Here is a 27,848-nt window from a genome sequence, read left to right as displayed (position 1 = left end):
GCTACAATCTGATCCACATGCCGAGAATGCTTCTATTTTCATAGCTGAGGATGTCCTTAGCAACAGATCTAGAGTTTTGTTATAAAATATGTTGCCAGTTCCCACAGGAAACTTTAAAGTTAGAAAGTTTGGAACAGCATGGCAAAACACCAGACTGGCGTCACTTTATGGTTCCTGACACTCTGATAGGAGATGAAGTACTAAGATCAACAAGACCACTTCAAAAAAAAAAATGACTAAAAAAACGTTTCATTTTCTTTCTGTGGGTTGCTTAAATGCCACTAAATTTCTGTTGCCAGCCACAAATCAGCAAAACTGAATCTTGAAGATTCTTTTCTAAAAGTTTGTTCCAGGTTAGTAAGGTTTTCTTTATTTTCTTAATTATTTATTTGAAAGGTAGAGTGACAGAGAGAGGTAAAGACAGAAACACACAGAGAGGTTTTCATCTACTGATTCATTCCCGAAAGCCTGCAACAACCAGGGCCAGGCTAGGCTGAAGTCAGGAGTAAGGAACTCCCCCTGAGTCTCACACATGGGTGGCAGGGACTCAAGTACTTGATCCATCATCTGCTGCCTGACATAGGAAGGAAACCGGATTGGAAGCAGATTAGCTGGGACTCAAATCAGGCACTCTGAAATGGGATGCAGATGTCCCAATGGTGGCTTCACTGGCTGTGCCACAACACCCACCCTGTTTATTTATTTACAACAATACACACAGGAAAGGCTCTTCAGAAATCACTCACCCACCCACTTCAGGGACAAAGCAGCGGCTCCACAGAAGCCTGACTGCTCATGTGAATTGGTGCACTTAGGACTGACCACAGCAGCAGTGCAAAGGGCTTTTAATACCAAAAATCAGGGAGCCACAGGACCTGCCCTACATTTGAAGAAAAATACAGGCAAGGTCAGGAAAACATCAGGGGATAGCTTTGCAGGCAGAACAGCTACCTGCTCCCTGTGTGTCCTGCAACAAGGCTTCCCACTCCCCTATTCAAAACCCTTTTATTTTATTTTTATTTATTTTTATTTTATTTTTAGCTTAAAGAAAAAAATAAAGTTGACTTAGAAGACTTAATCTCAAGTCCATCTTGAGTGTTAAATCTCCACCCTTCCTCCTTTCTAGTTTGTTTTAAACATTAGGACATTTAAATATTTGGAGGCAGTTTTCAAACTAAGAGTGATTTCCATTCAACGCTTTCTGGCCAACTTCTGCAATTAGGTGAATAGAGCCATGGGTGCTGGCAGAGGCATTTTGGGTCTTAATCTATTTGTTATGTTTACTGTGTGAGCATACTTGGTACATTGAGAAGCAATGCTATAAAAATTCTCAATTCCTAGAATAGAAACTAAATGAGAACTAATGATAATTTTGTGCAAGACACTACTCTGAATGCTTTACCTACATCAATTCGTGCAACTCCCATATTGATCTCATGTGATGGGTACTGTGATGATCATTTCTTTTACAGACATAAACTGAGGTGCTTGCCCAAGATTAATGAGAGCCAGAATTGGATGTAGGCAGTCTCAATTCATGGTGCGCTTGTAACCACTATACAATATGGCCCCTCTAACTTCAAAAGCAAATGCAGCAGTTCTCTGGTAGTATTTGAATCCACAGGACTTTTTGAGTGGAGCCTGGTATAATGTAATAATGTATCTTACATTTGACTAACATGCATCTCCCTGGTGCAGAAGCTGCTGCATGAAGCAGTTAACACCCCTCCACCAAAAACCTAACACCCATAACTTTTACTCCCTCCCCCTGCTCCTATCCTATATTTTAGCTGGAGAGAAAAAGAAGTTTGCTTTTCTTAGGCTAGTCCTGGTTTATACTTATCATCCTGATATGCTTTCTGCTTTAATCTATTAATGTGGATTACTGCTCTGCAAGTGAAAGAATGGAGATGAGTCTGTCCTCAGACTTATTTGACACTGCTCTTTGCACAACACCTTCTAACAGCTCCCACAGCAGTGCCCTGTGTGTTTTAGGAAGTGTCAGTGAAGGAGGAGGTCCTATAAGGCCTAGATTTTAGTGCCAACTTTTGTGGTCTTGGGCAAATCACTTACTTTATGCCAACATTTTCTTATTTATGGATTGATGAAGTCATACTGCTGCAATTTATGATTCTCTTCTGGTTCAGACCAGCTTGCGTTAGAATGCTATATACCCTGGATGTGTCAGAATTTCCAGAGTGAGGTGGAATGCTGAAGTACAGAGGGATACAGTAACATCTTAAAAAATATAGGTGAACATGACCCATTATGTGGGTATGTGAGTTACATAATTTCCCCTGAAGAGAAATTTCATAAGGAGGAAACCTACGAGGCTGTAGTTGGAGCTGTGATCCACTCACTCACCTTTGTTATAAAGCATGATCCCAAGGCAGAGAAATGTTACAGTGGAAAAGCACCATTTCTGCCATGACTGCCCTGCAGCCCTCATGGACACTTCAGTTACCTATTAGATTACTTACGTATGCCTATGCCCTTAATGTACACCTTGTAAATTGTTGAAGGTGAATGTAATGTTCACATGCCTTGTTACAGAATACTTAACTTTCTCATACAGCGTCTTAATGGAAATAGTCTTTTGTTGACTGGCTTTTCATGTAGCTGAGGACAAAGTAACTTATTACTTCATCCTTCAAGTTTCTGACTGGTAACGGGGTCATCAACACTGGTATAAAAATATCTGCCTTACCACATCCCAGCAGAGAGAATAGTGTCTTTTTAACTTTAATAGGCAAACATATTATGACATTTTATTTTGCTTTAATTTACTTATGAGTGAGGTTAAATATTTCATTCTTTACTGCCATGGGTATTTCTTTTTTTTAAAAAAACTTTTATTTAATGAATATAAATTTCCAAAGTACAGAATATTGATTACAATGGCTTCCCCCCCATAACTTCCCTCCCACCTGCAACCCTCCCCTTTCCCACTCCCTCTCCCCTTCCATTCGCATCAAGATTCATTTTCGATTCTCTTTATATACAGAAGATCAGTTTAGCATACATTAAGTAAAGATTTCAACAGTTTGCTCCCACACAGAAACATAAAGTGAAAAATACTGTTTGAGTACTAGTTATAGCATTACATTTCAATGTACAGCACACTAAGGCCAAAGATCCTACATGAGGAGTAAGTGCACAGTGACTCTTAACAAATTGACACTCTTGTTTATGGCATCAGTAATCACCCTAGGCTCTTGTCATGAGCTGCCAAGGCTATGGAAGCCCCCTGAATTCACTGACTCTGATCATATTTAGACAAGGCCATGGTCAAAGTGGAAGTTCTCTCCTCCCTTCAGAGAAAGGTACCTCCTTCTTTGATGACCCGTTCTTTCCACTGGGATCTCACTCGCGGAGATCTTTCATTTAGTTTTTTTTTTTTTTTTTCCCCCAGAGTGTCTTGGCTTTCCATGCCTGAAATACTCTCATGGGCATTTCAGCTGGATCCACATGCCTTAAGGGCTAATTCTGAGGCTAGAGTGCTGTTTAGGACATCTGCCATTCTATGGGTCTGCTGTGTATCTCACTTTGCCATGGGTATTTCTTAAATGAGTAAAATGTTCTTTACCTCTGTTTATTTGTCAAGGAGGGCTTTAATGTTTTCTGTATAATTTGTATGATTCTTTTAATGCTAAGGTTAATTAAAAATTTTTTTTAAATTTTTTTGATTTACAGGTGTTTTTAAATTGCAATTAGATCAAATATCCTATATGTTTTCATTGCAGTTATGCTTAGAAAAGTTTTCCTCATCCCAATGTAGGTTCTTACATCTATTTTGTAAAATGGCTCTTTCTGTCTCTCTCTAACTCTGCTTTTCAATTAAGTAAACATATCTTTTAAAAAAGTCTTAACCTTTTTTTTTTTTTTTCAGTTAGATTAAGGGGCAAGTGTTTTGGCATAGCAGGTTAAGCCAACTCTTGGGATGCTCACATCCTATATCAGAATGTAAGCTCAAGTCCTGGCTAATCTGCTTCTTATCCAGTTCCCTGGGCAGCAGTGGGTGATGGTTAAAGTACAAGAGTTCCTGCCACCCACTTGGGAGACCTGAATTAGGTCTTGCTTTGGGCTGTTGTAATCATCTGGGGAGTGAAACAGCAGCTGAAAGGTATCTCTTGCATTCCCTCTCTCTCACTCTACCTTTTAACTACGTAAATAAATCCAGGGGCTGGTGCTATGGCACAGCGGGTTAATGCCCTGGCCTGAAGCGCTGGCATCCCATCTGGGCACCGGTTCGATATCCGGCTGCTCCACTTTCTGTCCAGCTCTCTGCTGTGGCCTGGGAAAGCAGTGGAAGATGCCCCAAGTCCTTGGGCCCGTGCACCTGCGTGGGAGACCCGGAGGAGGCTCCTGGCTCCTGGCTTTGGATCGGCATAGCTTTGGCCATTGCGGCCAATTGGGGAGTGAACCATCGGATGGAAGACCTCTCTCTCTTTCTCTCTGCCTCTCCTCTCTGTGTAACTCCGACTTTCAAGTAAAATAAATAAATCTTTAAAAAAAATCTTTAAAATTTTAAAATTAAATCCATATGGAATAGATTTTGTTGTAAAGTATGAAGTAAAACCTTGCTACTTTTTATCAACTACACTAACATATTATTGAATGACTTTTCCCTTCTTCATTGCCTTCCAATGGCATTTTCATTTAATCAAACCAGGAATCAAATATGAGTTCAGGTATAGCTACACTGATCTGCCTATGAGTCTTCTCCATTAGTACTACCATACTTTCATATTATTAAAACATGTTATGCTTTTTTCTCTTTGATTTTTCTAAATGGCAGGATATGGCAAGAGGTGTAGGAGTAGCAAGGGGGCAATAGACAAATTCAGGTTGAAATCTATGAGAGACCTTAGGACAAGCAAAGGACAGATGGAGCAGGAGTATAGAAAAAAAGGTCAGGCCACACCAGGCACCAAGTTGTTTTCCTCCAGAGCACTCTGGTTTGCATCATACTTCTGCCACTCAACTGCTGTTTGGCGTTGGGCAGGTTATTCATGTTTTTGTGTCTTGAGTTCTTAATACACAAACTCAGATTGTTAACTGGTTTAAATGAGTTGTGTAAAAACACTTAGGACAGGGTATGACCCAAGGAAAACATCTATAATCACCCATTTAAACCTATCTTTCCCCACTCTATCTGGCTACTAAAATTAATCTTGCGAAGGACACCAATGATCCTCTAACTGTCAAATCAGTATGGCACAAGGATTAAGTTTCCAAGCTCTCTAGAATCAGTCTGCATGGACTAGAACTCTGCTTCTGCCATTTATAAGCTGTGTGATTTTGGAAAAGTTATTTACTGTTTGTGAGCTTTAGTTTCCCCATTTATAAAATGAGGATGTGAACAGTGCCTATTTCATAAGGTTGTACCATGCAGTTCTGACTAATCTATGCTTAACCTGTGGTATAGCACACAAGTAAATTCTCATGAAACAGTCGTCAGAATCTCCATCGTACTGCACTTCCATGCGGCATGTGGTGCTGATGTGAACTCTCAAATTTTGGACACTCTATCCTCCTTGTTCTGTGACTGGAACGTTATGGTGGATTGCTTCATGTGCTTTCTTATTTCACCTATGCCTTGAAATGCTGACATCCTCCAAGGTGTCCCTTACTATCCTATTCTATGGTGACTATATACCTTCTTGGTGTTCCATCAGCTAAGACAGGAAATGGCAAATTTTTAATTCAAAGGTCAGATGGTAAATAAGAGCACTTTATGCATGTGGGCCATATGTTCTCCATCACAAGTACATCTTGTACAATGTGTGAAGGACTGGGTATAGCTGTGTTATCGGAAAATTTATGAATATAAATAGGCAGCAGTCCACAGGCCATAGTTTACCAACTCCTCCTCTAGGTAATTGTTATGACACAGGTATTGCTTGATCAGAGCACTCATCACATTGCATTTATCCTCCCAAAATGGACTATGTGCAACCTGAGGAAAGGATGTCCTTTTGTAGCTTTGAATATTCTTCATGTAGCTTAGCACTGGCAGTTATATTCAACCAGTATCTGCTGAAACACTGAATGAAATGACAACATAAAATGAGCCTTAACAGTTGTGCTAGAATAAAGAAGGCATTTCTTCCAGGGGAACCCCTCAGTAGCTACCTATACAAACTACAGAGAAGCCCTGCTGGCCCATATAGTGCACTGAAACATCTAGTAGATTTCATCTTTTCCAAATGTGAGAAGGAAATTCAGGTCCAGGAAATTCACAACCTCAAGAACCAAGTAATATTGCAGACATCAAAACAGAACCGTCCAGCGTGATCTATAAAACAGGACACACTTTATGGGCATCAAGAAACAGCTGTTTCCCCATTTCTGTTTTAAAAGAGGAAATGGGCTACAGGGCTCAAGGGTATATGCTTAAGCACATGCAGAAAATGTATTTGCTTAAAGAAATCTGACATGGAGCTGGCAGAGGACTTGGTTTTTAGGAGATAATGTCCTGGTGGGTGAAATAAAGAGGATAAGGAGGATATATATAGTCATTTCAGCATTGTGATTAATGAAAAAGGAAACACGAATAAACACATAAGGGAGAAAAAAGAAAAGAAAAGCTGAAGCTGAAAAGAACTGAATATGCTCTAGGGAAGACACTAGTTATAAGAACCAAGTATCACTTGCAGTAATAATGACTTCAGTAAAACAAAATTTAGATAAAGTTGACACTGATTTAGGGAAAAATCTGGAAACCAAAACCTAAGTCAAAAGTAACAATGTGAATATTGAGTTTCTCTAAATACAGTGTACCGGATCCTTAAAGAGCTAAGAAAATACCTGGAAAACATATGAAACACTCTGGGGACAATTTTTGACTTTTGGAAAACATTTAGAAATAGGTAATAGACAACAGACAAAGAGGCATGCTTAAAATGTTTCCTTTTAATTTTCATGTTCAAACTTGACTAGTGGTACTATTTTTAGTATAATTAAACATTTGTCAAACTCCTTTTTATGGAGAGATTACTCACTTTGTGTGACTTAATATATTCTCTCAAGAGGCAATTGCCAGATAGTACTATTAAAAATTTCTTAAAATCATTACTGCTGTGAAAAAAAAAAAGACCTACATTTTGCTGAAAAAGAACAAAGTTGATGTTGGTTTCCTTAACCTTCTACTTCTCATTCCTTTCTAGGAATTATGAAAGGATTACTTTTGTGGCTATATGAACATTAATTCATTCATTCTTCAATTTTTTTTTTTTTTTTTTTTTGACAGGCAGAGTTAGACAGTGAGAGAGAGAGAGACAGAGAGAAAGGTCTTCCTTTGCTGTTGGTTCACCTTCCAATGGCAGCTACGGCCGGCACGCTGTGGCCTGCACATTGCGGTGATCCGAAGGCAGGAGCCAGGTGCTTCTCCTGGTTTCCCGTGCGGGTGCAGGGCCCAAGGACTTGGGCCATCCTCCACTGCACTCCCTGGCCATAGCAGAGAGCTGGCCTGGAAGAGGAACAACCGGGACAGAATCCGGCGCCCCGACCGGGACTAGAACCGGCGCCGCGGCTCACTAGGCTAATCCTCCACCTAGCGGCGCTGGCACACCAGCTTCTAGTCCCGGTCAGGGCGCCGGATTCTTTCCCGGTTGCCCCTCTTCCAGGCCAGCTCTCTGCTATGGCCAGGGAGTGCAGTGGAGGATGGCCCAAGTGCTTGGGCCCTGTACCCGCACGGGAGACCAGGAGAAGCACCTGGCTCCTGCCTTTGGATCAGCGCAGCGCGCCAGCCGCGACAGCCATTGGAGGAGGGTGAACCAACGGCAAAAGGAAGACCTTTTTCTCTGTCTCTCTCTCTCACTATCCACTCCATCTGTCAAAAAAAAAAAAAAAAAAAAAAAAAAAAAAAAAAATGAGAGAGAGACAAGAAAAGAAAATGCAATGTGATACTCCCGTGATGGAGAACAGATACAAGGTGGTGAGAAGCTTGGGGTGGAGAGAGGGTAGGAGTCTGAAGGTAAGCACTGGGGAACTGTCTAAGACGATGCAACTCTCTACACACTGACTGTGGCGGTGGTCATACAAACCAATATACGTGTCAAAATTCAGAGACTTCTATGTCAAAAGAAAAATGGATAAAATAAGAATTAGATAAATTGTGTTAGCTTGGTGATTAGGACTTGTTGGCAAATATTAACATGTCCTTTCACATCCTTAGTTCCTTATGATGACTGTTTTTAATATAAAAATACCACTATTCCCACGCACCATTTCTCTATGTTGTACATTTTGCTACATTCAGGCCTAGGGGTAGGGTTATTTATATTGGAGAGTTTTAGACTTTCCTCTCTCAAATTTCTGATTTCTCTTATTTTTAGCCCAAAGAACAGACACAAGAGTTCTTCCTTTTTAAAATTCACATTTGCAGCAAATACATTCAAGTCAGGATGCCCCTTTCATCCACAGGAAGAGTCTGGAGCCACCTGACTTATCGACATGGCAAGGCCAGAAATAGAAAAAGCAATCTGGCTGAAAGGCAGAGACGAGTGGAAAGTTCTAAGCCAGCACCTAGCTAAGGTGCTATGTCATGTGAAATTGATCTCTGAGGTCAGCAATTAGAGTCAGGTTACAGCCCAAACATAATTCTACCTGGCTAATTACTTGACCCAGTAGAGCATTTATTTCATTGAGAGACACTCCACCATGTCTTCCAATGGTGGGCTGGGCAAGACAGAAGGAAGCCCACAGAGAAACAGCAACCTCCTTCTTTTACAGATAGGTATGCCTTCCATGCCCCTAAATGAGATTATTTTTCTCGTTTCTCTAAGTGAAGGATCAGTTATGACATGCTCCGCCCTTCTCAGCAAAACAAGGCATCTGCGATTACATAGCTCTTCAGTGAAGTGCAAAAGACAACTGGAGAAATTGAGTTATGCAGCACTCTGGCCTCAGAATCAGCCCTTGAGGCATTCGGATCTGGCTAAATTGATCTTCTATATATAAAGATAATTGAAAATGAATCGTGATGTGAATGGAATGGGAGAGGGAGCGGGAGATGGGAGGGTTGCGGGTGGGAGGGAAGTTATGGGGGGGGGGAGAAGCCACTGTAATCCAAAAGCTGTACTTTAGAAATTTATATTTATTAAATAAAAGTTAAAAAAAAAGAAATTGAGTTATGTTGTAAAGCACTTAAGAGAGATAGTAACAAACTCACCCTTCATAAGGAAAAGGAGAAGCAGCAGTCAGGATATAAATGGTCTAGGCTGAATAGTGTAGGTATATATTTTTTTGACTACTGAAGACTTACTTCTCCTGATTAAGAGATTTAGAGTGGCACTAAGAAGGAATAGCAATTGCCAGATAGAGATGGTGGAATAATGTAAGTGCCATGAACAGGGGCAACTCTTAAATGCAGGAAATAAACTGGGATTGTGGTCCTTAAAGGATGGTGTCAAGCTGTGCCTGAGGAAGTGTGCTGGAGGGGTTGGTGGGAGTGGGGGACAGAGAGTGAATAGGTAGACCTCACCATGTGAGACTCACTCAATTAATTCATAAGGCACTGCCATAATAATAAAAAGACCAGGAGCAGGAGCCCTCTGCCATTTCCCCTTCTTGTTCAAACAGGGCAACTGGCACCTGCATAACAGTGCTGGGTGGTGAGAGCTGTCAAGAAGGGGAGGGGTGCACCCTATGGCTGGTTCTCTGCAGGCTGGAGTCACAGGAGGCAGCTGAGAAGGTCAAGGTCACCAACTATGACCTGGGGGCCACTGGAAAGGCCTGGGCTCCCCAGCCTCTTGCTTTCTGTTATTCTTCTCATTTCTGCCCCAAAATCTGTTCATTGTGAAACAAAACAAGGGGAAGACTGATGCCTGTAGCTGAAGTGTGCAGTTTAATGGCCAGAAACCAGACTTGTCACATGTAATCGAATCATCATAGTGTTAGTGACAGAGTTAAGACAGTTGTAAAAACAGTCACTACTCCAACTTCAATTCTCAAGTTATTGTTGGGGTTGAAATTTCTCTCACCTCAGTTTTTATTTTGGAAAATCTCCAAAACACACTTTTAATCATATTTGAGTAACTGAAATATGGAAAAAAGTGATGCTTTCAGCTACATTACACTCTAACAAGATGCCCTTAAAATAAGTTTTTGTTTGTATACAGCACCCCTGCACCTTTTGTTCTAGTGGGGAGTCATTTTATTCACCCTTAAACTGAAAATTACTAATGCTTCAAGAGTCCTAGTAACCCACTGGCACATCCCATTTCCATATAGGAAGGTGAGAGAATCCCATCAGCTTCTCTACCCAACCATTGGGAATTCAAGTACAATCAATGGAAAAACGTCTGTTGAATACCTTCTATGCACCAGGAATGCTGAAGAACAGTGGAAAGTTGGAATGAATTTAACAAACCTGCAAAGTGAGTCTGAACCCCACATGAAAGTCTCACCTGTACCACGGCATTTCTGGCATCTTTTCTTATTATTATTAGGCTAAAAACAATGCTTTGCATATTTAGAGGAAAAGAAGTGTAGGAAAATTAATGACAGGCCTCCTGTAGAACATGAATTCCCAGGTCACCATCCTGGGGTCACCCCAGAGCACGGCTGGCAGCACCTTGTTCAGGCAACTTGGTTACCCAGCAACCACTTTGACCCATTTCATTTTGCACATGACAGCCAAAACGATCTTTCATATGTAAGATAATACCCAGACTTCCTAGGGCGAACCACAAGGCTGTCCATGACTGTGCCTCTACTTAACGCCTCCATCTCTCACTGCTCCCCTCTTTGGCCCATGGCACCCACCATGCTGATATTCAGTGGCTTCCAGAACACAATTCCTTTCTTGCCTCAGAGTCTTCATGCTGTTTCCATGCCTGGATTGCTCTTCCTCATTTCTCAAGTCTCAGCTTAAATGTTGCCTCTTCAAAGATGTCTCCTCTGACATGGGAAATACAGCCTCTGACCACCTCTGAGTCAGGACTTTCTCTTTTTGTTGTTATAACAAGCTGTAATTGTCTTTAGAATTTGTTACTTTGTTGGATCCCTCCTGCACACTTTAAATTCCAAAATGATAGGGATCAATAACATCTGCTTTTTAAATATTATATCCCTAGTGTTCAGGAAAGTGTCCAAACATTGCAGATGTTCACCCAATAATTACTGAATAGATGAATGAAGTGAATATAATTATAAATAAACTAAAACAAGAGGGGCATCATTTATTTTGTCTTTACTGTCATGTATGCTACTACAGCTACCGTAAAAGTTGGGTTTGTGTTAGAGTATTTCCATGTACTTGTTTTAACCAGGACTACCCTGACTGAACTTGAGAGGCTGAGTGAATGGAGACCTCAGTATGGTTGCAATTAGTTTCAAAATGATTGCTTTACAACACCAGATTTGGCAACAATGCATTTTGAAGGGTGTTGGGAGGTAGCTTAGTCTTTCTCATTTGAAGATATTTGTGGTGGAAAGCAGAGTAAATGCTATGTATATGGCATGGTGCTCCCTAATTTAAGAAAAACTGCCAAGAACTGTATAGTCAACCACCATAACACTAGGAATGGATAGCACAATGTCTTCCTGGGAAGATTACTGTGAGGCTGGCTCAAGGGGAAATACCCTTGTCACTCCCCCCGCCCCCCCAACCCCAAATTTGGCTCTGGCCTGGGCTGCTAAATCTTGAAGTTGCTCGGAAACTCAGAGGCATGCTGGGTGCCAGTCCCTACCTCTCGACCCTGCTCAGGGGCAAAAATGAAAGACCACGAGTCTTCAGACTCTGTCCTCACCCTCTGCTCCAGGCTCTTCCCTTGGTTTCCTCAATGCATTTAATTCTCTGTTAGGACTACAGCGCTGCTCAGCACCTAGTCTCTTTGAATAGAGTTCTGCTTCTTTGCAGAGTTCTTGTCTTTTCAGTTTTCTCTTCCCCCATTTCCTGGCTCCTGCTTGGAATTAGGCCCCCGTCCGGGCAGCTCACTTGGAATTGTGCTACAGCCACCTCCCCAGCTTCTCTCTGTGGTGCTGAAGTGCCCTACTTGTGACATTTGCTACCAGTCCTCTTCCTGGGGACTTATTCTTCATGTCCTCCCTGCTGTTGGGTACTGAGGTCTCAGCATCTTCCATCAGTAAAAGTCACAGAGCTGACACCAGGAGCCCCCTTAGAACATACGGACAGTTGTGCTTGAATCCAGAGATCACTTTGGGGAAGCTGTGACATAAGTGGATGCTCTAAGGTTTTATGTCACTGGGCACCTTGTGCTATTAAAGCTAAATCTGGGCAACACAATTTTCATGGCTAAAACAGGAAGTTAGAATTAGATGAATTCTGAGTTCCTTTCCAGGAAAGGGCATTCTGGTTCCAAATCTTGTGGTTCCCACTATACCTCTTTGCCTATAAATCCCTGCAAAATGCCTCTGGTGACTCTCCACTGTCTACAGAGCACAGTTAAAATAGTTCTAGCATCTAAGCATTCAAGGCCCTTCAAAATCTGGGCCCAAGCAAAGATTCCACTTTACCCAGTACACACAGCATGACACCGTGGCTCTGTCGTTGAGGCACAGGAGCAGCTCACCACGCTGATGCCATCAGGACTTTCCTGCCAGAGTGCCCGGGCTCACCCTGCGTCCTCTGCCTAGAATGCCCTCCTTCTTACTCTTGCCCTGGCAGGAATCTATTACTCCTCCCCCAAGGTGTCCAGTTCAAATATTCACACCCCCTACCCCAGACATGTCCCTGACCTCTAACTCAGGAAGACTAAAACAGTGTTACATTCAGCCCTGTGTTAGAATGCTTGTTAAAATGAACATTGTCACATCTGCCTCTCCTTCTAAACTGTGAGTTCCTGAGGAAGAGTGACAGGACATTTTATTTTGTCTTCATAGCACCGAGGCCTAACATAGTGTATGGCATACTGTGGACATTCAGTAAATACCTGTTGAAATGAACTGAAATTTATGCTTATGGATGTGCACACTTGTCCTTTAGGCCCTCAGAGACAACAGTTACTAAAGCAAGATTTGATTTGACAATGTAAATAAATTCTCAGCTGATCAACACCTTTTTAAAAGATGTGCCATTAGTAAGGAAAACAAGACAACAGTAAAACAATACTTTAAAAACGATGGGCTGAGAGAGAAAACATATTTCTAACCCAAGTATTTTGCTATTAACAAAACTTCCTAATGAAGGAGAAAATGCTGGTTCAATTTGAGATGCTGCTGCAATTATTTCTTCTCCCCTTTTATTCCCTCTAGTTTACAGAGAACCAGTGTTTATTTGGGAAAGTAATACAGATGCAAAAGTGAGGTTAGCTATGCAGTGATATATATCAATAGGGCTATTGGGCGATGATGGCTATGCCAGGAGAACAGCATTACATAATAATATCAAAATAGGACACTGGAGAAATGTCTTAGAGCTAAACAGCTGTCACCTGGTATTTTGGCATTCTTGAAGTACATGAAGAAATAGCCCCTGGAAACTGGAGAGTACAGATTATTTGCAACAATTTTCACAGGTCAAGAACATGTTTCTTTAATCTTTAAAAAGTTACCCTGTTAGTACCATTTTCACTTTAGAAAAAATGTGACTCTGTAAACTCTGCATAGCAGTTTACAAATTTCACTAACCACAGGTGAGTTCTACAGGAAGCAAGAGGCTCCCCTCAGTACGTCAGTTCTTCAACAGACTTGTTTACTTGGAGATATTTTTAAGCCTAGTAGTTACACCATTAGGGAATGTTTAGGAGGAAATAATATGTAAAATTTAAATCTGTCAATTTTTCTTTTGGTAAAATGTCTGTTAGGACAAAGGTTTAAAACCCTGGAATTCAAGAATGATTTATGAGTTTAACATGTGTAATTTTCTTATTCTTTGCCATCCAACTCACTGGGATGCAGCTCTCAGCTTGCTTTATTCTGGGGTTGCTACTCTCATCCTTTGTTCACTTGATCAGAGAGCTCTGTGCTGCTCATCTGTGCACTCTGTATGTGTTGTGCTCTGACTGTGCTACAATTGGGAAGGTGCCCCTCCACCCAGGAGCTCCTCATCTAGTGGGGAGAAACAAGTGTGCTGGCAACTATAATATCGTGGGATTGAGGGTGAAGAGTGGTTAAGCTCTGGGTGCCTTATGAGCTCCAAGGAGGACACGTAATTCACCTGGAGTGGTGAGGGCACAGTGGGAAAGATGGGATTTGGAATCTTAGTCAAGAAAGTAGGCCTGCCTGGGGACACTCACTCGGATGTTCTGTGACCCAGCTCTGCTCCTAAGAGCTCACTTTTCTATTTATAATTCATAGAAACAAACAAAAAACCCTCAAATTAGTTTAAACTTCACCATATTTTTAAGAACTAGTACTATATATCCCTCTTAACACCCTGCAGACATCTGCATTTGTAACTTTGTAAGAGTTTGGCAAAAAGTGCAGGGTTAGGCTTTCTTGGATCATTTTTAAGTCATCAATTCATAGACTCACAGAATGCGGAACTAAGATGTATTTTTTAGTACAAAACCTTTTACAGGAGGAAACTGAAGGTCAGAAAGACAATGACAAAAAATGACCACTAAAAATTAGTAATACTTTCTATTGCTGTTTCCCTTCTTCACCTGGTTGCTTGGTTACACATGAGTAGGTGAGATTAGGCCAACTGCTCATGCACACAGCTATCCATAGAAAGACCTTTGAGTCAACCACTGCATCACCCCATTTCGCCACCCTGCAAATCCCATTTTCAGTAGATATTCTGATAGGAAGAAGAAAAAATGAAACAAAGGATCTGTCTTTGGGGCTCAATTTTAAAGTTTATTATCAATTCTAAGAGCCAAGGAAAGTTAAACTGAGAAGATGAAATTTTATGATAATTATATTTTAGGATATACACAAGCAGACACAATTATGTTAATCCCTGAACAGAGATCCAATGGATATTATGCAAATAGAAAATGATAAACTGCTAGAATAATATATGGCTGTTGCTTCATACAGTTACATATCAGAAGTCTATGTCACCAATATAATATTAAATGAAAAGTAGTCCTTTCTTAATTTTTTCAAAGCTGACCACTCATCAGAATCTCTTAAATATGCCACATGAAAAGGGAAGAGGAGTTTGATGTATAACTTATTTTTCTGTATTAATAACACTATAGCTATGCTAATAGATAACATACAAGCCATGTATGTTATTAATTTTTAAAATTTTTAAAGACTTATTTTTATTTATTTGAAAGGAAGAGCTAGAGAGAGAGAGGGAGACACAGAAAGAGAGAGAATCTTATATCTGCTGGATCATCCCCAAATGTCCACAAAGGCTAAGGCTGGGTCAAAGTCAGGAGCCAGGAGTTTCTTCCAGGTCTCCCAAGTGGGTACAGGAGCCCAAGCACTTGTGCCATCTTCTGCTGCTCTCCTAGATGCATTAACAGGGAGCTGGATTGGAAGTAGAGCAGCCAGGACTTGAACTGGTGCCCATATGGGATATACCAGCATTGCAGGTGGTAGCTTCACCTGCTACGCCACGATGCAAGCCCCTGTATGCCATGCTAAATTTTCTATCTCATTTCCATCACCCCAAAAGGAAACTTTGAACCCTTTAAACAGTAACCCCCATTTTCTCCTCTGCCCCACCTTTAATAATCCTATTGTGATAATTCTAGGGACCTCATGTAAATGGGATCATAATGGTATTTGTCCTTTGTTGCTTAGCTTATTTCACTTAGAATGTCTCTATGGTTTACTCATGTTACAGCTCATATCACAATTTCAAACCTTTTCCTGAGTAATAGTCCATCATATGCATATACTACATTTTGCTAATCTATGCATCAATGATATTATCATAAAGATACAGATACCACCTGCTATAGAAAGAATATGGGACTCTTGTCCTCATCCTTTCCCTTCCTTCCATTTCATTTAGAACATACTGATGACTTCTTTCTCTTTCTCTGAGCGGTCACTGCCATTGACTGTTAGAGTTGAGGAAGTAGCCAGCAGGGTCAGAATACTGGCTAAACACAAGGACAATGAGTACAAAAGTAAAGAGTCTGAGGATAACAGAAACTAGGTTATCATCACTGTTGAGGAAGGGAGTTACAAATATGCAAAGGATAAAAAAAATGCCCTTATGTGCAGTGGGGTAAGCTGCCTCCTGCAGCACCAGCATCCCATATGGGTGCCAGTTTGAGCCCCATCTGCTCTACTTTCGATCCAGCTCCCTGTTAAGGCACCTGGGGAAACAGAGGAAGATGGCCCAAGTAGTTGGGCCCCTGAATCCATGTGCAGGAGGAGGAAGCTCTGGATTTCTGGCTTCAGCCTGGTCTAGCATTAGCCATTGTGGCCATATAGGGAGTGAACCAGCAAATGGAAGATCTCTCACTTTTTTTTTTTTTGGTTTATTTATTTATATGAAAGTCAGAGTTACACACAGAGAGAAGGAGAGGCAGAGAGAGAGAGAGAGAGAGAGAGAGAGAGAGAGAGAGAGAATCTTCCATCCGATGGTTCACTCTACAATTGGCCGCGATGGCCAGAGCTGTGCCTATCCAAAACCAGGAGCCAGGAGCGTCCTCCGGGTCTTCCACATGGGTGCAGGGGCCCAAGGACTTGGGCCATCTTCTACTGCTTTCCCAGGCCATAGAAGAGAACTGGATCGGAAGCTGGGCAGCTAGGACTCAAACTGGCACCCACATGGGATGCTGGCATTGCAGATGGCGGCCTCACCCGCTATACCACAGCACCGGTCCCATCTCTTCCTCTGCCTCTTCCTCTCAGTCTGCAACTCTTTCAAATAAATAAATAAATAAAATTTTTAAAGATAGAATGCCGTTATGGTGTTAGACTAGAACTGGAGCTGTCAATATGATCTCATGCTATTTAATACAGATAGAACCAATATATATAGCTCTGTATGTGTGTGTGGTTATGTGTGTTATGTGTACTTCCTAGCTTGCTGGCTCAGGGGGCCTAGAAGCAACATCTGGGATAGCAGTGGAAGATGATTCAAGTCTTTGGGCCCCTGCACCCATCTGGGAGACCCGGAAGAGACTCCTGGCTCCTGACTCCTGGCTTCAGATCAGCACAACTCCGGCCGTTGCCGCCATCTGGGGAGTGAACCATCGGATGGAAGACCTCTCTCTGTCTCTACCTCTCTCTGTAACTCTGTCTTTCAAATAAATAAAATAAATCTTTAAAAAAAAAAAAAAAAGAAGCAGCAATGAGCATACCCAGTGCCTAGCTGTTGGTCTCTAAATGCCATTTTCCATAATGGATCCATAACCTCCTTTTTTTCCTTAAGATTTATTTTATTCATTTGAAAGACAGAGTTAGAGAGAGAGGTAGAGACAGAGAGAGAGGTCTTCCATCTGCTGGTATACTCCTCAGATGGTGGCAATGGCCAGAGCTGCGCTGATGCAAAGCCAGGAGCCAGGAGCTTCTTCCGGGTCTCCCACATGGGTGCAGGGGCCCAAGGACTTGGGCCATCTTCTACTGCTTTCCCAGGCCATAGGAGAGAGCTGGATCGGAAGTGGAGCAGCCAAGACTCTAACTGGCACCCATATGGGATGCCGGCATTGCAGGCAGCAGCTTTACCCACTATGCCACAGAGCCGGACTCTGCATATTTTCTTGAAAATGCAGCTAATTCCAGAGATGAGAACAGCCAGCGATGTTCACAGGACATTTATGTGTGTGTGCACCAGAAGGTAAGAAAGTACTCAGAAAACAATGAGAACTTGTGAAAAGCAAGAGCCAGTTTGAAGAGTCTTCCACTGCCCAATTCTGAGATGATTTGAGCATTAAAGAAATTATATTAGTGGGCTATAACTTAAAAGCTATAGCTACTGGATTATACGTTTTTGAATAAAATATGAATTTTTGAGTTCATGTTGTTATAGATAAATGCAAAAATAATGGGGTGAGGTGTGGAGGATTAGCTCTCCCTCATAGTTGAAAGTTTATATGCAGTATTTTGCATAGTCTCAAAGTACCTCCCCACAAAACAGTTATAAATTGTACAGGGAAAACTAACTTTTCATAGAGAAATCTGGCAGATATCACCAACTGGGGTTCAACTCCATTTATGGGTCTCCTGACATGATTAACTAATAATACTGACTCATGGGTGTGGTACTTTTGCAAAAAATACAAGAACTTGGGGCCTGCATTGTGGTACAGCAGGTTAAGATGCTATCTGCAATGCTGGCATATCATGAGTGTCAGTTTGAGGCCTGGCTGTTCCACTTCCAATACAACTCCCTAATTCACCTGGGTAGGCAACAGAAGATGGCCCAAGTGCTTGGGCCCCTGTCACTCACGGGGGAGACTTGAATGGAGTTCCAGACTCCTGGCTTTGACTTGACCTAGCCCTGGTAGCTGTTGCCATTTGCAGAGTGAACCAGTGGATGGAAGTCCTCTTCTCTCTGTCTCTCCCTCTCTCTCTGTCACTCTGCCTTTCAAATAAATAAATAAATCTTTAAGAAAAATTTAAAAGTAAACAAATAAATAAAACTTTTAGTGAGGAAACATCACAAAAACCTAAATGGAGGAGTACAAAATGTACTCTTCAAAACTGTCAAGGTCACAAGACAAGGAAAGACTGAAGAACTACTCAAGACTGAAGGAGACAAGAGGCATGACTATTAAATACAGCACATAATCGTGGACCGAAATAAAAACAATGCTTTTTTCCCCTGTAAAGTGTATTTTTGAGACATTTGGTAAAAAGTTGAATAGGATCTATGGATTAGAAAATAATTAATATTAGTTTACTAAATTTGGCTGTTATACTTTGGCTTTCTATTTCATTAATTTAGGTTTGTATATTTTAAAGTGTATTTGTCTTTCAGTTAATCACATTAAAGTATAAAAATTTATTCAGAATATATACATACATACAAATAAATACATGGGGTGAGAATGGGTTAGGGAAGGAAAGGGAAGGGGAGAGAATACATATGTGATAAAGTGTTAAAAATTGGAGAACATGAATAGGGAATTCTTTATCATTCTTATATTTACTGCAAGTTTAAATTATTTCAATGTTAAGAACTAAAAATAGAGAGTATGGACTTTGAAATAACTTAGATCCAATTCTGAATCTCATATCTGCTATGTATCACCCATGGGAAGTTACTTAATGATTTTGATCTTTGGTTTTCTCTTTAGATCACCAGGAATAAAACTAAATTAAAGGGACATTGTGAGGACTAAATAAGATAATGAGTAAATTTGGTTCCTGGCAGGTGGTAGGCATGTCTTACAGAGGACTGGAGACCTAATACATATAGTGGCATATATATATATATATATATGTCTTGAATAAATGAACAAGCTCCTTCCTCTTGCCTAGCTCCTATATCCAAACAACTAAACAAGTGATACCGCTATGAGAAAATTCGATTCTTCAAATCTTAGCAATATAAAGTATGATGCTTCTCTTACCACCTGAATAATGCAAAACAAAGCCTTGAAAAGTGATAATAAAATTAAAAATAGTAAGTACCACACCATACATTTGGATGTTGCTCTAGAGTTTCCTTAGTACTCTACCCTCATATTTCCTGTGACACTAAATGGAATGGGCAGGCATTCAAATTAAAGTTCAACACAGCGTTAGTAACAGTGAATGTCTGCAGTGCCTTGGGTTATGGCTGTCAAAGAAGGGGCCTTGCCCTTGTTACTTAAATCTCAAACAAGGCTTGCATCAGTTCATGGCTGCAGGGGACAAAATGAAGTGCAATTTAATGTCTCTCTGGGCATCTGTTTCTAAGATGCTGGCGCTGCTGTTTGTGGTTCACAGTGTATTTGGGGTAGCAATGCAGCAGAGAAAGAGACCCAAGTTGTGCCTGGGAGGTTTCTACTCTCAGCCAAGATGTGCACATGAACTTGAAATAACCTAAGAGGGTGTTTCAAAGTTGCCTGCCAAAGAGTGGTATCTTCTAATCTGGAGAGCAGCTGCTGGGCACAAGCATGCAAACACACAGACACACAGATACACACACACACAAACACACACACACAGACATGCTCCCAGAGCCTATACCTGCCTCTACTTGTCTGCTCAGGGCAGATGGCTCCTGGCTCTTGGGTCGCCACATCCTGCAGCCCAGTTCAGTTAGACCCTTTCTTCGGTGGAGACTGGCAAGCGGTGGGGTGAGGATTTCGGCAAGGTCGCCTGTCTTCAGAGTATGAAGGACACTGCCCCGCAAGGGAAAAGGGTTATATTTAGTGTTTGGGCCCAATCAGTGTTGGGCTCCCCACTGTCTCTCCTTTGCCGAACTGCCACTGGCCCCTGGTTGCAAACTCTCTGTGGCTTTGAAGTCCACAGAACAAAAACTGAGAGAGTGTCCAAAAAGAGAAGAAGAAAGAAAACTTGTTGGTTCTTGGATTTTGGCAGGGATGAGATGAGAGAACTTCCAAGCGTGATTCTTTAAAGGTATCTGCAAGGTAAGCTAAGCATTCCTGTCCTCATTGACAAGAGCCTTTGGGGTGTTTCTGTGTTACCAACAGCTGGGAATTGCCAACACTGTTCTCAGAAGTAGGATCATCTGGATATTATACAAGGAGATGCAGTAAATCTTGGGAATGATTAAGAGCTTATGACATGTAGTGATTTTTAGGCTAAAATGTGTAAGAGCTGTTTACAAAATAGAAGAACTATCATGACAGTAGGTAAGTTTTGCTAAACTGGCACTCATGAAAAAAATAATAAAAATGAAATTTTAAATCATTCTCTTATGAGTAAAACAAAAATAAAAACAAGTGGGCTTGAGCAAATGACATTCCTTGTTAATTGCTTGGTTTTGCAAGATGTGAATGATCAATACTGTAGATAACTTCAAAATCATCACAAGTTGTTGAAAATGGAATACACTGGATAGGCTATGTTGGAGAGGAGAAATTCTCTGCTCATGGGAAGGTTGGCAGAAAAAACTTGCCTCTTAAAATGGAAACTACATTATATTATTTTTTTCTTTGTTCACATTTCTTTGATGTTCAGATTTAACAAATGAGGGCTAGAACAAAAGCAAGTTTTAGAGACAAGGATTTGGAAGGTCTTGGGCAATACCTATCAAGAACCTGTTCTATAACTCACCCCAAAGAACATACCAGACATCCACAACCACATCACATCTCAATGTAACAGGAAATGATGAGAGACTGCTACCAAATGACACCAGAAAAAGCTCTGTTCACAGTACTTGCTCAACAGGAATATTATTCAAGGTTGAGAATGGCTGCATAGTTTTTGTATGCAGGAGACCCATGCAACAGAACGTGTCCAGTTAAAAAGCCTGTGACACATTCGATCACTCTTTTTTCTCTATATAATAACGAGTGATGGTCACGTGTCTTTTTTTTCAATATCTGTGCAAACCTCAGGAAGGACTTGAAGAGATATATTATACACAACACTAACTACATTCACCATTGCCTATGTATGTATTATACTTGTGTAAAGGAGGACAAGATGTTGTGAACTACCAGAGAGAACTCATTCAAATTATAGCAATGTCTCACTAGCTACAGGTAAAAATTATTTTCTTATGATGACCCTTTCTAATTTCTTAATCTGCTGTCCCTCAAAAACAAATAGACCAAGAAAAATTTTCTACAGTTATCAGTTGACCTATTACAAAACTCCCATTATGTTTGACTAAAAATCAGCATAAACTCTGTGTAAAAGTTGTTGCTAAATATTCCTCAAGCCAGCAATAGTTTTCATGGGCTATTTTCACTTCCTTAAGGCAAATACATACAGTAATCAAAACAGGAGTACTCTGGTAAGAATTTTCCCAGTAATTTCCCAAATCAGTGTGGAGACTGGGTTCTTACAACAGCCAATTCAAAAACACTCTGTAAAAACTCAACAGCAAAGAAAAGTAGTGAGTATTAAGAAAGGGGGTGCACATTTATTTTTAGAGTTCAGCTTCTATTAAAATTTGTGTTAATTGTGTTTTTTTTTCTTTTTCCTTTTTTAATTTTTTGCTTAAACTTTACTGAAGTAAAGATTTTTAGTCCACATTTGGTCTTCAGTAGTGGCAGTCACTGGATATGGGTATATTTTATCATGGCTTCCAATGATGGTACATTCCTATATGACATTGACATTACAACTTGTCAAGAATTAGGCAGGTCCAGGGATGGAGAAAACCAAAGGAATGAACTCTGTATTCTTTTATTCAGAACACAGCCCACATTATTCTTTGTTTTAACTTAAAGCAAAATTTTTGTTACCAAGGACATGTCACTTCTCTAATATGTTGCATTAGAAACATTAAAAAAAACCTTAGCTTTGTTTATTATTCTTAGGCTAGAACTAGTGCATATCAGTACTTAATACACATTCATGGTGAGCATGGATAGAATAATTTTTTGTTTCATTATAATCAAGGGGAAATTTTTGCAGTAAAGAACTTAATTTGTTTGCTCATTTGTTCACTCCCTACTTTACAGTGCCTACTCTGTGTGAAGCTCTGGGAAGGTTACTGGGGATATAACAGTAAAGAAGGCACCACAGTCTCCATATGCTCAAATGCAGGAATCTGCACAGACAGGCCACTTACAGAGATCTGAACATACATGCTATGCATATTGTTTACCATGGTAAATATTTTCCCCCTCTTTCCTGATTCAGAGAAAAGGATCATGCATTTTTTACCTTACTTTACAAAGAGTTATTTTTTTTTTACATTTGAAATTTTAAGGTCAGTTTATTAAGTTCAATGATGAAAGCTATCAGAAGAATATTCTCCTGAAAATTATTTTTTCTTAGAAAAAAAGAAAGGAAAATCAAAACCCTCTCAGCTAAGCCACAGATGCTGTGGCAGTCAAGCCTCTCTGCAGTAGGGGATAGTCCATTAATCGGTTGAGTCACTTCCTGGGTCAGCAGGATTGTAGTCTGGATCATCATCATCATCTACAAAGAGTTATTTAGTGTCTGTAAGCCATAGACACAATTCCACAGATCAATTTAGCGCTAAATAATTGGGTTGGAATATACATTTTAGAGGACATACTTGAACTTTCTCTGAGCGATGTTGACACTTTGGCTCAAGTTTAGATGTTAGAGAAAAGACTCATGTATTGATACTGTCTGCTTCTTCAGCTTGGGTCAGGCAGGAAGGCACGAACTAAGACATTATAAAAGGTTCATATAGCAATAGCTTTTTAGAAGTCTGGGTTTCAAGTCTGATAGAAGTTCAAGATGTTACTGTCTAATCTCATATGGTTGATCTTTAGGGTTGGAGCGGGGCCCACATTGAAAGAGCAGTGCTTCTTATCCTGGCAGGACTTTTTATAATCACATTCAATATAACAATACCATTTTACATCAATGATGTGCTTTATATTGTTCATAGAACTTCAGTGTCACTCATTTGATCATCTGTGAAAGGAAAGGCAAGTATTGCCATTTCCAGTTCAGCAAAGGAACAAACTAGATTTTTCATGTTTAAAGGATTAGTTAATTTTTACTCTAATGCACAGTCTCAAAGAGTAATTTAATTTTTAAAATGAAGGATGAGAAAAGTTCTGAGTTTGCAATACCTGTATACTCAAAGCTCCAATCTACTGTCTGAAGGTGGTATTGCCAAACTAGAGGCTGTGCTAAGAAGGGAAAGTTTTAAGTCTTCCCCATCATCTTCTTCCTTTCATTTCCCTTCTAGATCATCACGGCAAAATTCTTCCCTCTGGCCCTTGAAAAAATCAGTTTTGCTGTTAAAATAGATATAAGCAACTGTCATTTTCTTCTTGTTTGGGGGTAATATGATGAATAGAATGTATGGAACTGGGCTGGTTAACTCTGAACTTATTCCTAATACCACTATAATGAAACAAGAATTGTTCTGGGTTCTAAGAATGAAAAAACATCATCGTTTCCCTCATAATTTATACTACTTTGGTGACTATTTAGGCTCAAAATAGTACAGTGTACCAGTATATCCACCTACATGTGAATGCATATAGAATTTTAACATATTGGTTAGCACCACAGCCTAGCAATATAAAATATTAATGAGATCGGTCTCACTGCTTCTGATGTAAGCCCTTGTGGAGAAGCAGTTTATCACAGGTAAGGGGGAGACCACCACAGGAAAAAAATTCCCTTCATGGAAAAATGGTAAGCATGACAACTGAGAGTGATATGGAGTTGGGAAGAACAGTCTTGAATGACAAAGAACGTCTATCTGATGGATTTTGGGAGAAAACTGATCTGCTGGTAACTAAGATAGCGAGGGCAACAGTATGTAGGGCACCACCCAAAGCTAGTACTCATTATTAGCAGTGATCAAGCAAATACACAAGATTTTTTTTTCTTTTTTACATTCTTCCTGGAAATTTTCATATACCTGTTTAAAGTCTGTAGGAATTATTTGGAAGCTTTTAGCTACTTTTCTCTCCTGTTGCAGCTTGGATGGATGTCAGAGAGCTTCAGCATGGGTTTAGGGACCACTCTGTGGGCAGAAAATGAGAATTCAGGGCAGTATAGCCAACTGGGTAAATCAAAAGCTGCTTCTGTACTTCTCAGAGAGACTGCTTCTAACTCTGAAACAGAAAGAGATGGGAGCAGTTGCCTCTGAGCCACGGTATTACACTGCTAGGTTGAGACTGGGGATACCAGCTTTGTGTTTCAGCTGCTCCTGACATCTCCACACCATGCTATTTTAAGAACTTTTGCATTTGACCAGGGAGCATGTGGGGTTAAGCCTTATGTTTTCCACTTCAGTTTTAGATCTTCAGCAGGTGCAATTAGTAGTTCAAATTTTTAAAACTTATTATGGCATTTCCTTCCAACCAATTCAAAAGTAACTTTTATATTAGAGGAGAAAAGCACATGACAAAGATGGTGACTTGTTACTTAAACACAATTTAAAGTATTTAAGACTTGAATTAAAAAAAAATCATTGGAATTTCAACCATAAATCTTGTTAAGTAAAATTTTGGCTAAGATACCAAAGAGTAAGTGAAATCATTTGGCCAATTAGGAAAATATGTAAGTATGTGTGCTGATGCGCATTAGTCTATACCCAGGTGTTTTTCACTTTGGTTGGGGTGTGGCTACTAAGGACAATACTGTATATTAAGGACATTTGGAATTGTCTGCCAATAAACTGTGATTTATTATTTTAACTTTGATAATTCGAGAAAGGTATCCTCTAAGACTCACCCCACTCCCTAGAGGCATTTAGAGTTGAAACAAAAGTTAAAGAAAAAAAGTACAAAACAAAACAAAAATACTTTTTTTTAGAAACTATTTGAGGCCACACATCTGCCAATTCTTCAAATATATAAATCTTCTCAGATATGTTGAAACTCTTTGTCTCTAATGGCCTGCCACATACTCATGCATCTGATTCAGAGTTATCCATTCTTTGGGTTTAAAATAAACATGGGTGGCAGCATGGATTGGTCTAGCTTCCCACTGAAAACAAAGACAGGATTCCAAGATTATAAAGGTATTCTATTATTATATCTTTTGCTTAAAATTTTAATAAGGGCAAGGTGTGTGTTTCAACCAATTAAAGGAAAAACAGTGCAGTAAAACATATGAATCTGCTGAGTCCTTGCTTCTCCAAGTATGGCTGGTGTGTCAGGAGCATTGGCATCACTTGAGAATGAGTAAGAAATGCAGAATCTCAGGCTCCATCCTGAAATCAGAATCTATGTTCTGAGATGACATCCTATGTAAAGTAAGAGCTTGGGGGGCCGGCACTGTGGCATAGCAGTTAAAGCCACTGCCTGCAGTGCCAACATCACGCACAGGTACCACTTCAAGTCCCAGCTGCTCCACTTCTGATCCAGTTACCTGCTGATGGCCTGGGAAAGCAGTAGTAGATGGCACATGTCCTTGGGCCTCTGTGCCCACGCGGGAAACCTGGAAGAAGCTCCTGGCTCCTGACTTCAGATCAGCCCAGCTCTGGCTGTTGTCACCACCTGGAGAATGAACTAGCAGAAGGAAGATTTCTCTCTCTCTGCCTCTGTCTCTCTGTAATTCTGCCTTTCAAATAAACAAATATTTTTAAAAAACATATTAGAGTCCGCCAGACAATTAATATTAAAAAAAAGAAAAGTTTGGGAAGCAGCACATTATGGCTGAGCTTTCTAACTACCTGTGGCATAGGACAAAATTCTGTTATGGTTAATTCACTGATGACTGCAATAAAAATGGATCACTAGGATAATGTTTATGTGCAGGAACACTGTAGCAATGTAGAACTGCTATGAAAGTTCCTAAATGCTTACTTCAATTTCCAAGTTTTCTTGTAGCAGAGGAATAACAGTTTACAGACCAGCCAAGATCTTCAGACCACACTCTGAGTAGCATTAAGTAATATTGGCAGCCCAAGTGATACTAATGGCACTAAGTCACATTAGCAGCCTAAGTGATATTAATTGCACTAAGTGATATTAGCAACCTTACACCCGCTGGGAAATACCTAAAGAGATCAATGAACAATCTGGATACATCTATCTTTTCAAGATGATCTGTGTATACAATGGAGCCAGCCCCTGTAAAAATGGGTCACACTTCAGTGTGCAGCCCAAAGAAAAACCATGCTTTATAGAAAGTCCTTCCTCATAATAGGATTTTTTCAGCAGGCAAAATACCACTAACAATTGATCAAAGGCACTGATCCTGGTGAGCAGTAGGGTCAAAAGATGGTGTCTGAATAGTCAGAGTGAGGAAGGACACACTCTTGGTATAAATTACATGCAAGATTTGTCTGTTTTATATTTTTGCTAGAACAGGACAAAGATGGGAATATGGAGAATGAGAGGTTTTTAGTGTCAGTCTGTTAGTTCTCAAAGCTTCTAAGGATCTGTTTATGACCTGACTTATCTTAGGGCTGACCCCACTTCAGATGACATCTCCTAAGTTTTTCTTCTCCAAATAAGAGCAAAAATGGCTACCAACACTTTGATGGGTGGGTGTGGGTAGAGAATTTACTAAGGACTCTATCTAGGATGTGGAGGTCTGCAAACGAAACACGTTTCTGGATGCAGATTGCAGTGCTTATCTTTTTCCTCAATGATTCTTAAATGTGATACTTTCACTCTTTTTTTTTTAATTTATTTATTTTTTGTTTTTAACTTTTATTTAACGAATATAAATTTCCAAAGTACAGCTTATGGATTACAATGGCTTCCCCCCCATAACGTCCCTCCCACCTGGAACCCTCCCCTTTCCCACTCCCTCTCCCCTTCCATTCACATCAAGATTCATTTTCGATTCTCTTTATATACAGAAGATCAGTTTAGCATACATTAAGTAAACATTTCAACAGTTTGCTCCCACACAGAAACATAAAGTGAAAAATACTGTTTCAGTACTAGTTATAGCATTAAATCTCAATGTACAGCACACTAAGGACAGAGATCCTACATGAGGAGTAAGTGCACAGTGACTCCTGTTGTTGACTTAACAAATTGACACTCTTGTTTATGGCATCAGTAATCACCCTAGGCTCTTGTCATGAGCTGCCAAGGCTATGGAAGCCCCCTGAGTTCACTGACTCTGATCATATTTAGACAAGGCCATGGTCAAAGTGGAAGTTCTCTCTTCCCTTCAGAGAAAGGTACCTCCTTCTTTGATGACCCATTCTTTCCAGTGGGATCTCACTCGTGGAGATCTTTCATTTAGGTTTTTTTTTTTTTCCCAGAGTGTCTTGGCTTTCCATGCCTGAAATACTCTCATGGGCATTTCAGCTGGATCCGCATGCCTTAAGGGCTAATTATGAGGCCAGAGTGCTGTTAGGACATTTGCCATTCTATGGGTCTGCTGTGTATCTCACTTCCCATGTTGGATCATTCTCTCCCTTTTTGATTCTATCAGCTAGTATTTGCAGACACTATTCTTGTTTATGTGATCCCTTTGGTTCTTAGTCC

At 40.3% G+C, this 27,848-nt stretch overlaps 2 protein-coding genes across 29 annotated transcripts in view; one reads left to right on the top strand and one right to left on the bottom strand.

Moving 5' to 3' along the window:
- Positions 1 to 27,848, bottom strand: part of CMSS1 (cms1 ribosomal small subunit homolog) — a 406,733-nt gene that overhangs the window by 74,113 nt on the left and 304,772 nt on the right. For 2 of the 21 annotated variants that reach the window (XM_089331554.1, XM_089331557.1), the window contains exon 1: positions 20,002 to 20,149. The exons of 17 other annotated variants lie outside the window; for them this stretch is intronic. In XM_089331554.1, the coding sequence (XP_089187680.1) occupies positions 20,002 to 20,056 (55 nt within the window). In that variant the 5' untranslated portion in view covers positions 20,057 to 20,149. Of the gene's footprint in view, positions 1 to 20,001; positions 20,365 to 27,848 lie in introns of those variants that run through there. 2 more of the 21 variants (XM_089331549.1, XM_089331551.1) reach the window with 2 other exon arrangements.
- The window catches only part of FILIP1L (filamin A interacting protein 1 like), a 299,608-nt gene continuing 291,696 nt past the window's right edge, over positions 19,937 to 27,848 (top strand). For 2 of the 8 annotated variants that reach the window (XM_070071972.2, XM_051859372.3), the window contains exon 1: positions 19,937 to 20,405. The gene's annotated coding sequence lies outside the window, so the exon portion shown is untranslated. The remainder of the gene's footprint in view (positions 20,406 to 27,848) is intronic. The other 6 variants (XM_070071973.2, XM_070071976.2, XM_070071975.2 and 3 more) reach the window with 5 other exon arrangements.

The sequence above is a fragment of the Oryctolagus cuniculus genome, chromosome 4 (assembly GCF_051225735.1).
Source record: "Oryctolagus cuniculus isolate XC-2025 breed Fujian yellow rabbit chromosome 4, ASM5122573v1, whole genome shotgun sequence".
NCBI lineage: Eukaryota > Metazoa > Chordata > Mammalia > Lagomorpha > Leporidae > Oryctolagus > Oryctolagus cuniculus.
This window is presented reverse-complemented; position numbering and strand designations above follow the sequence as displayed.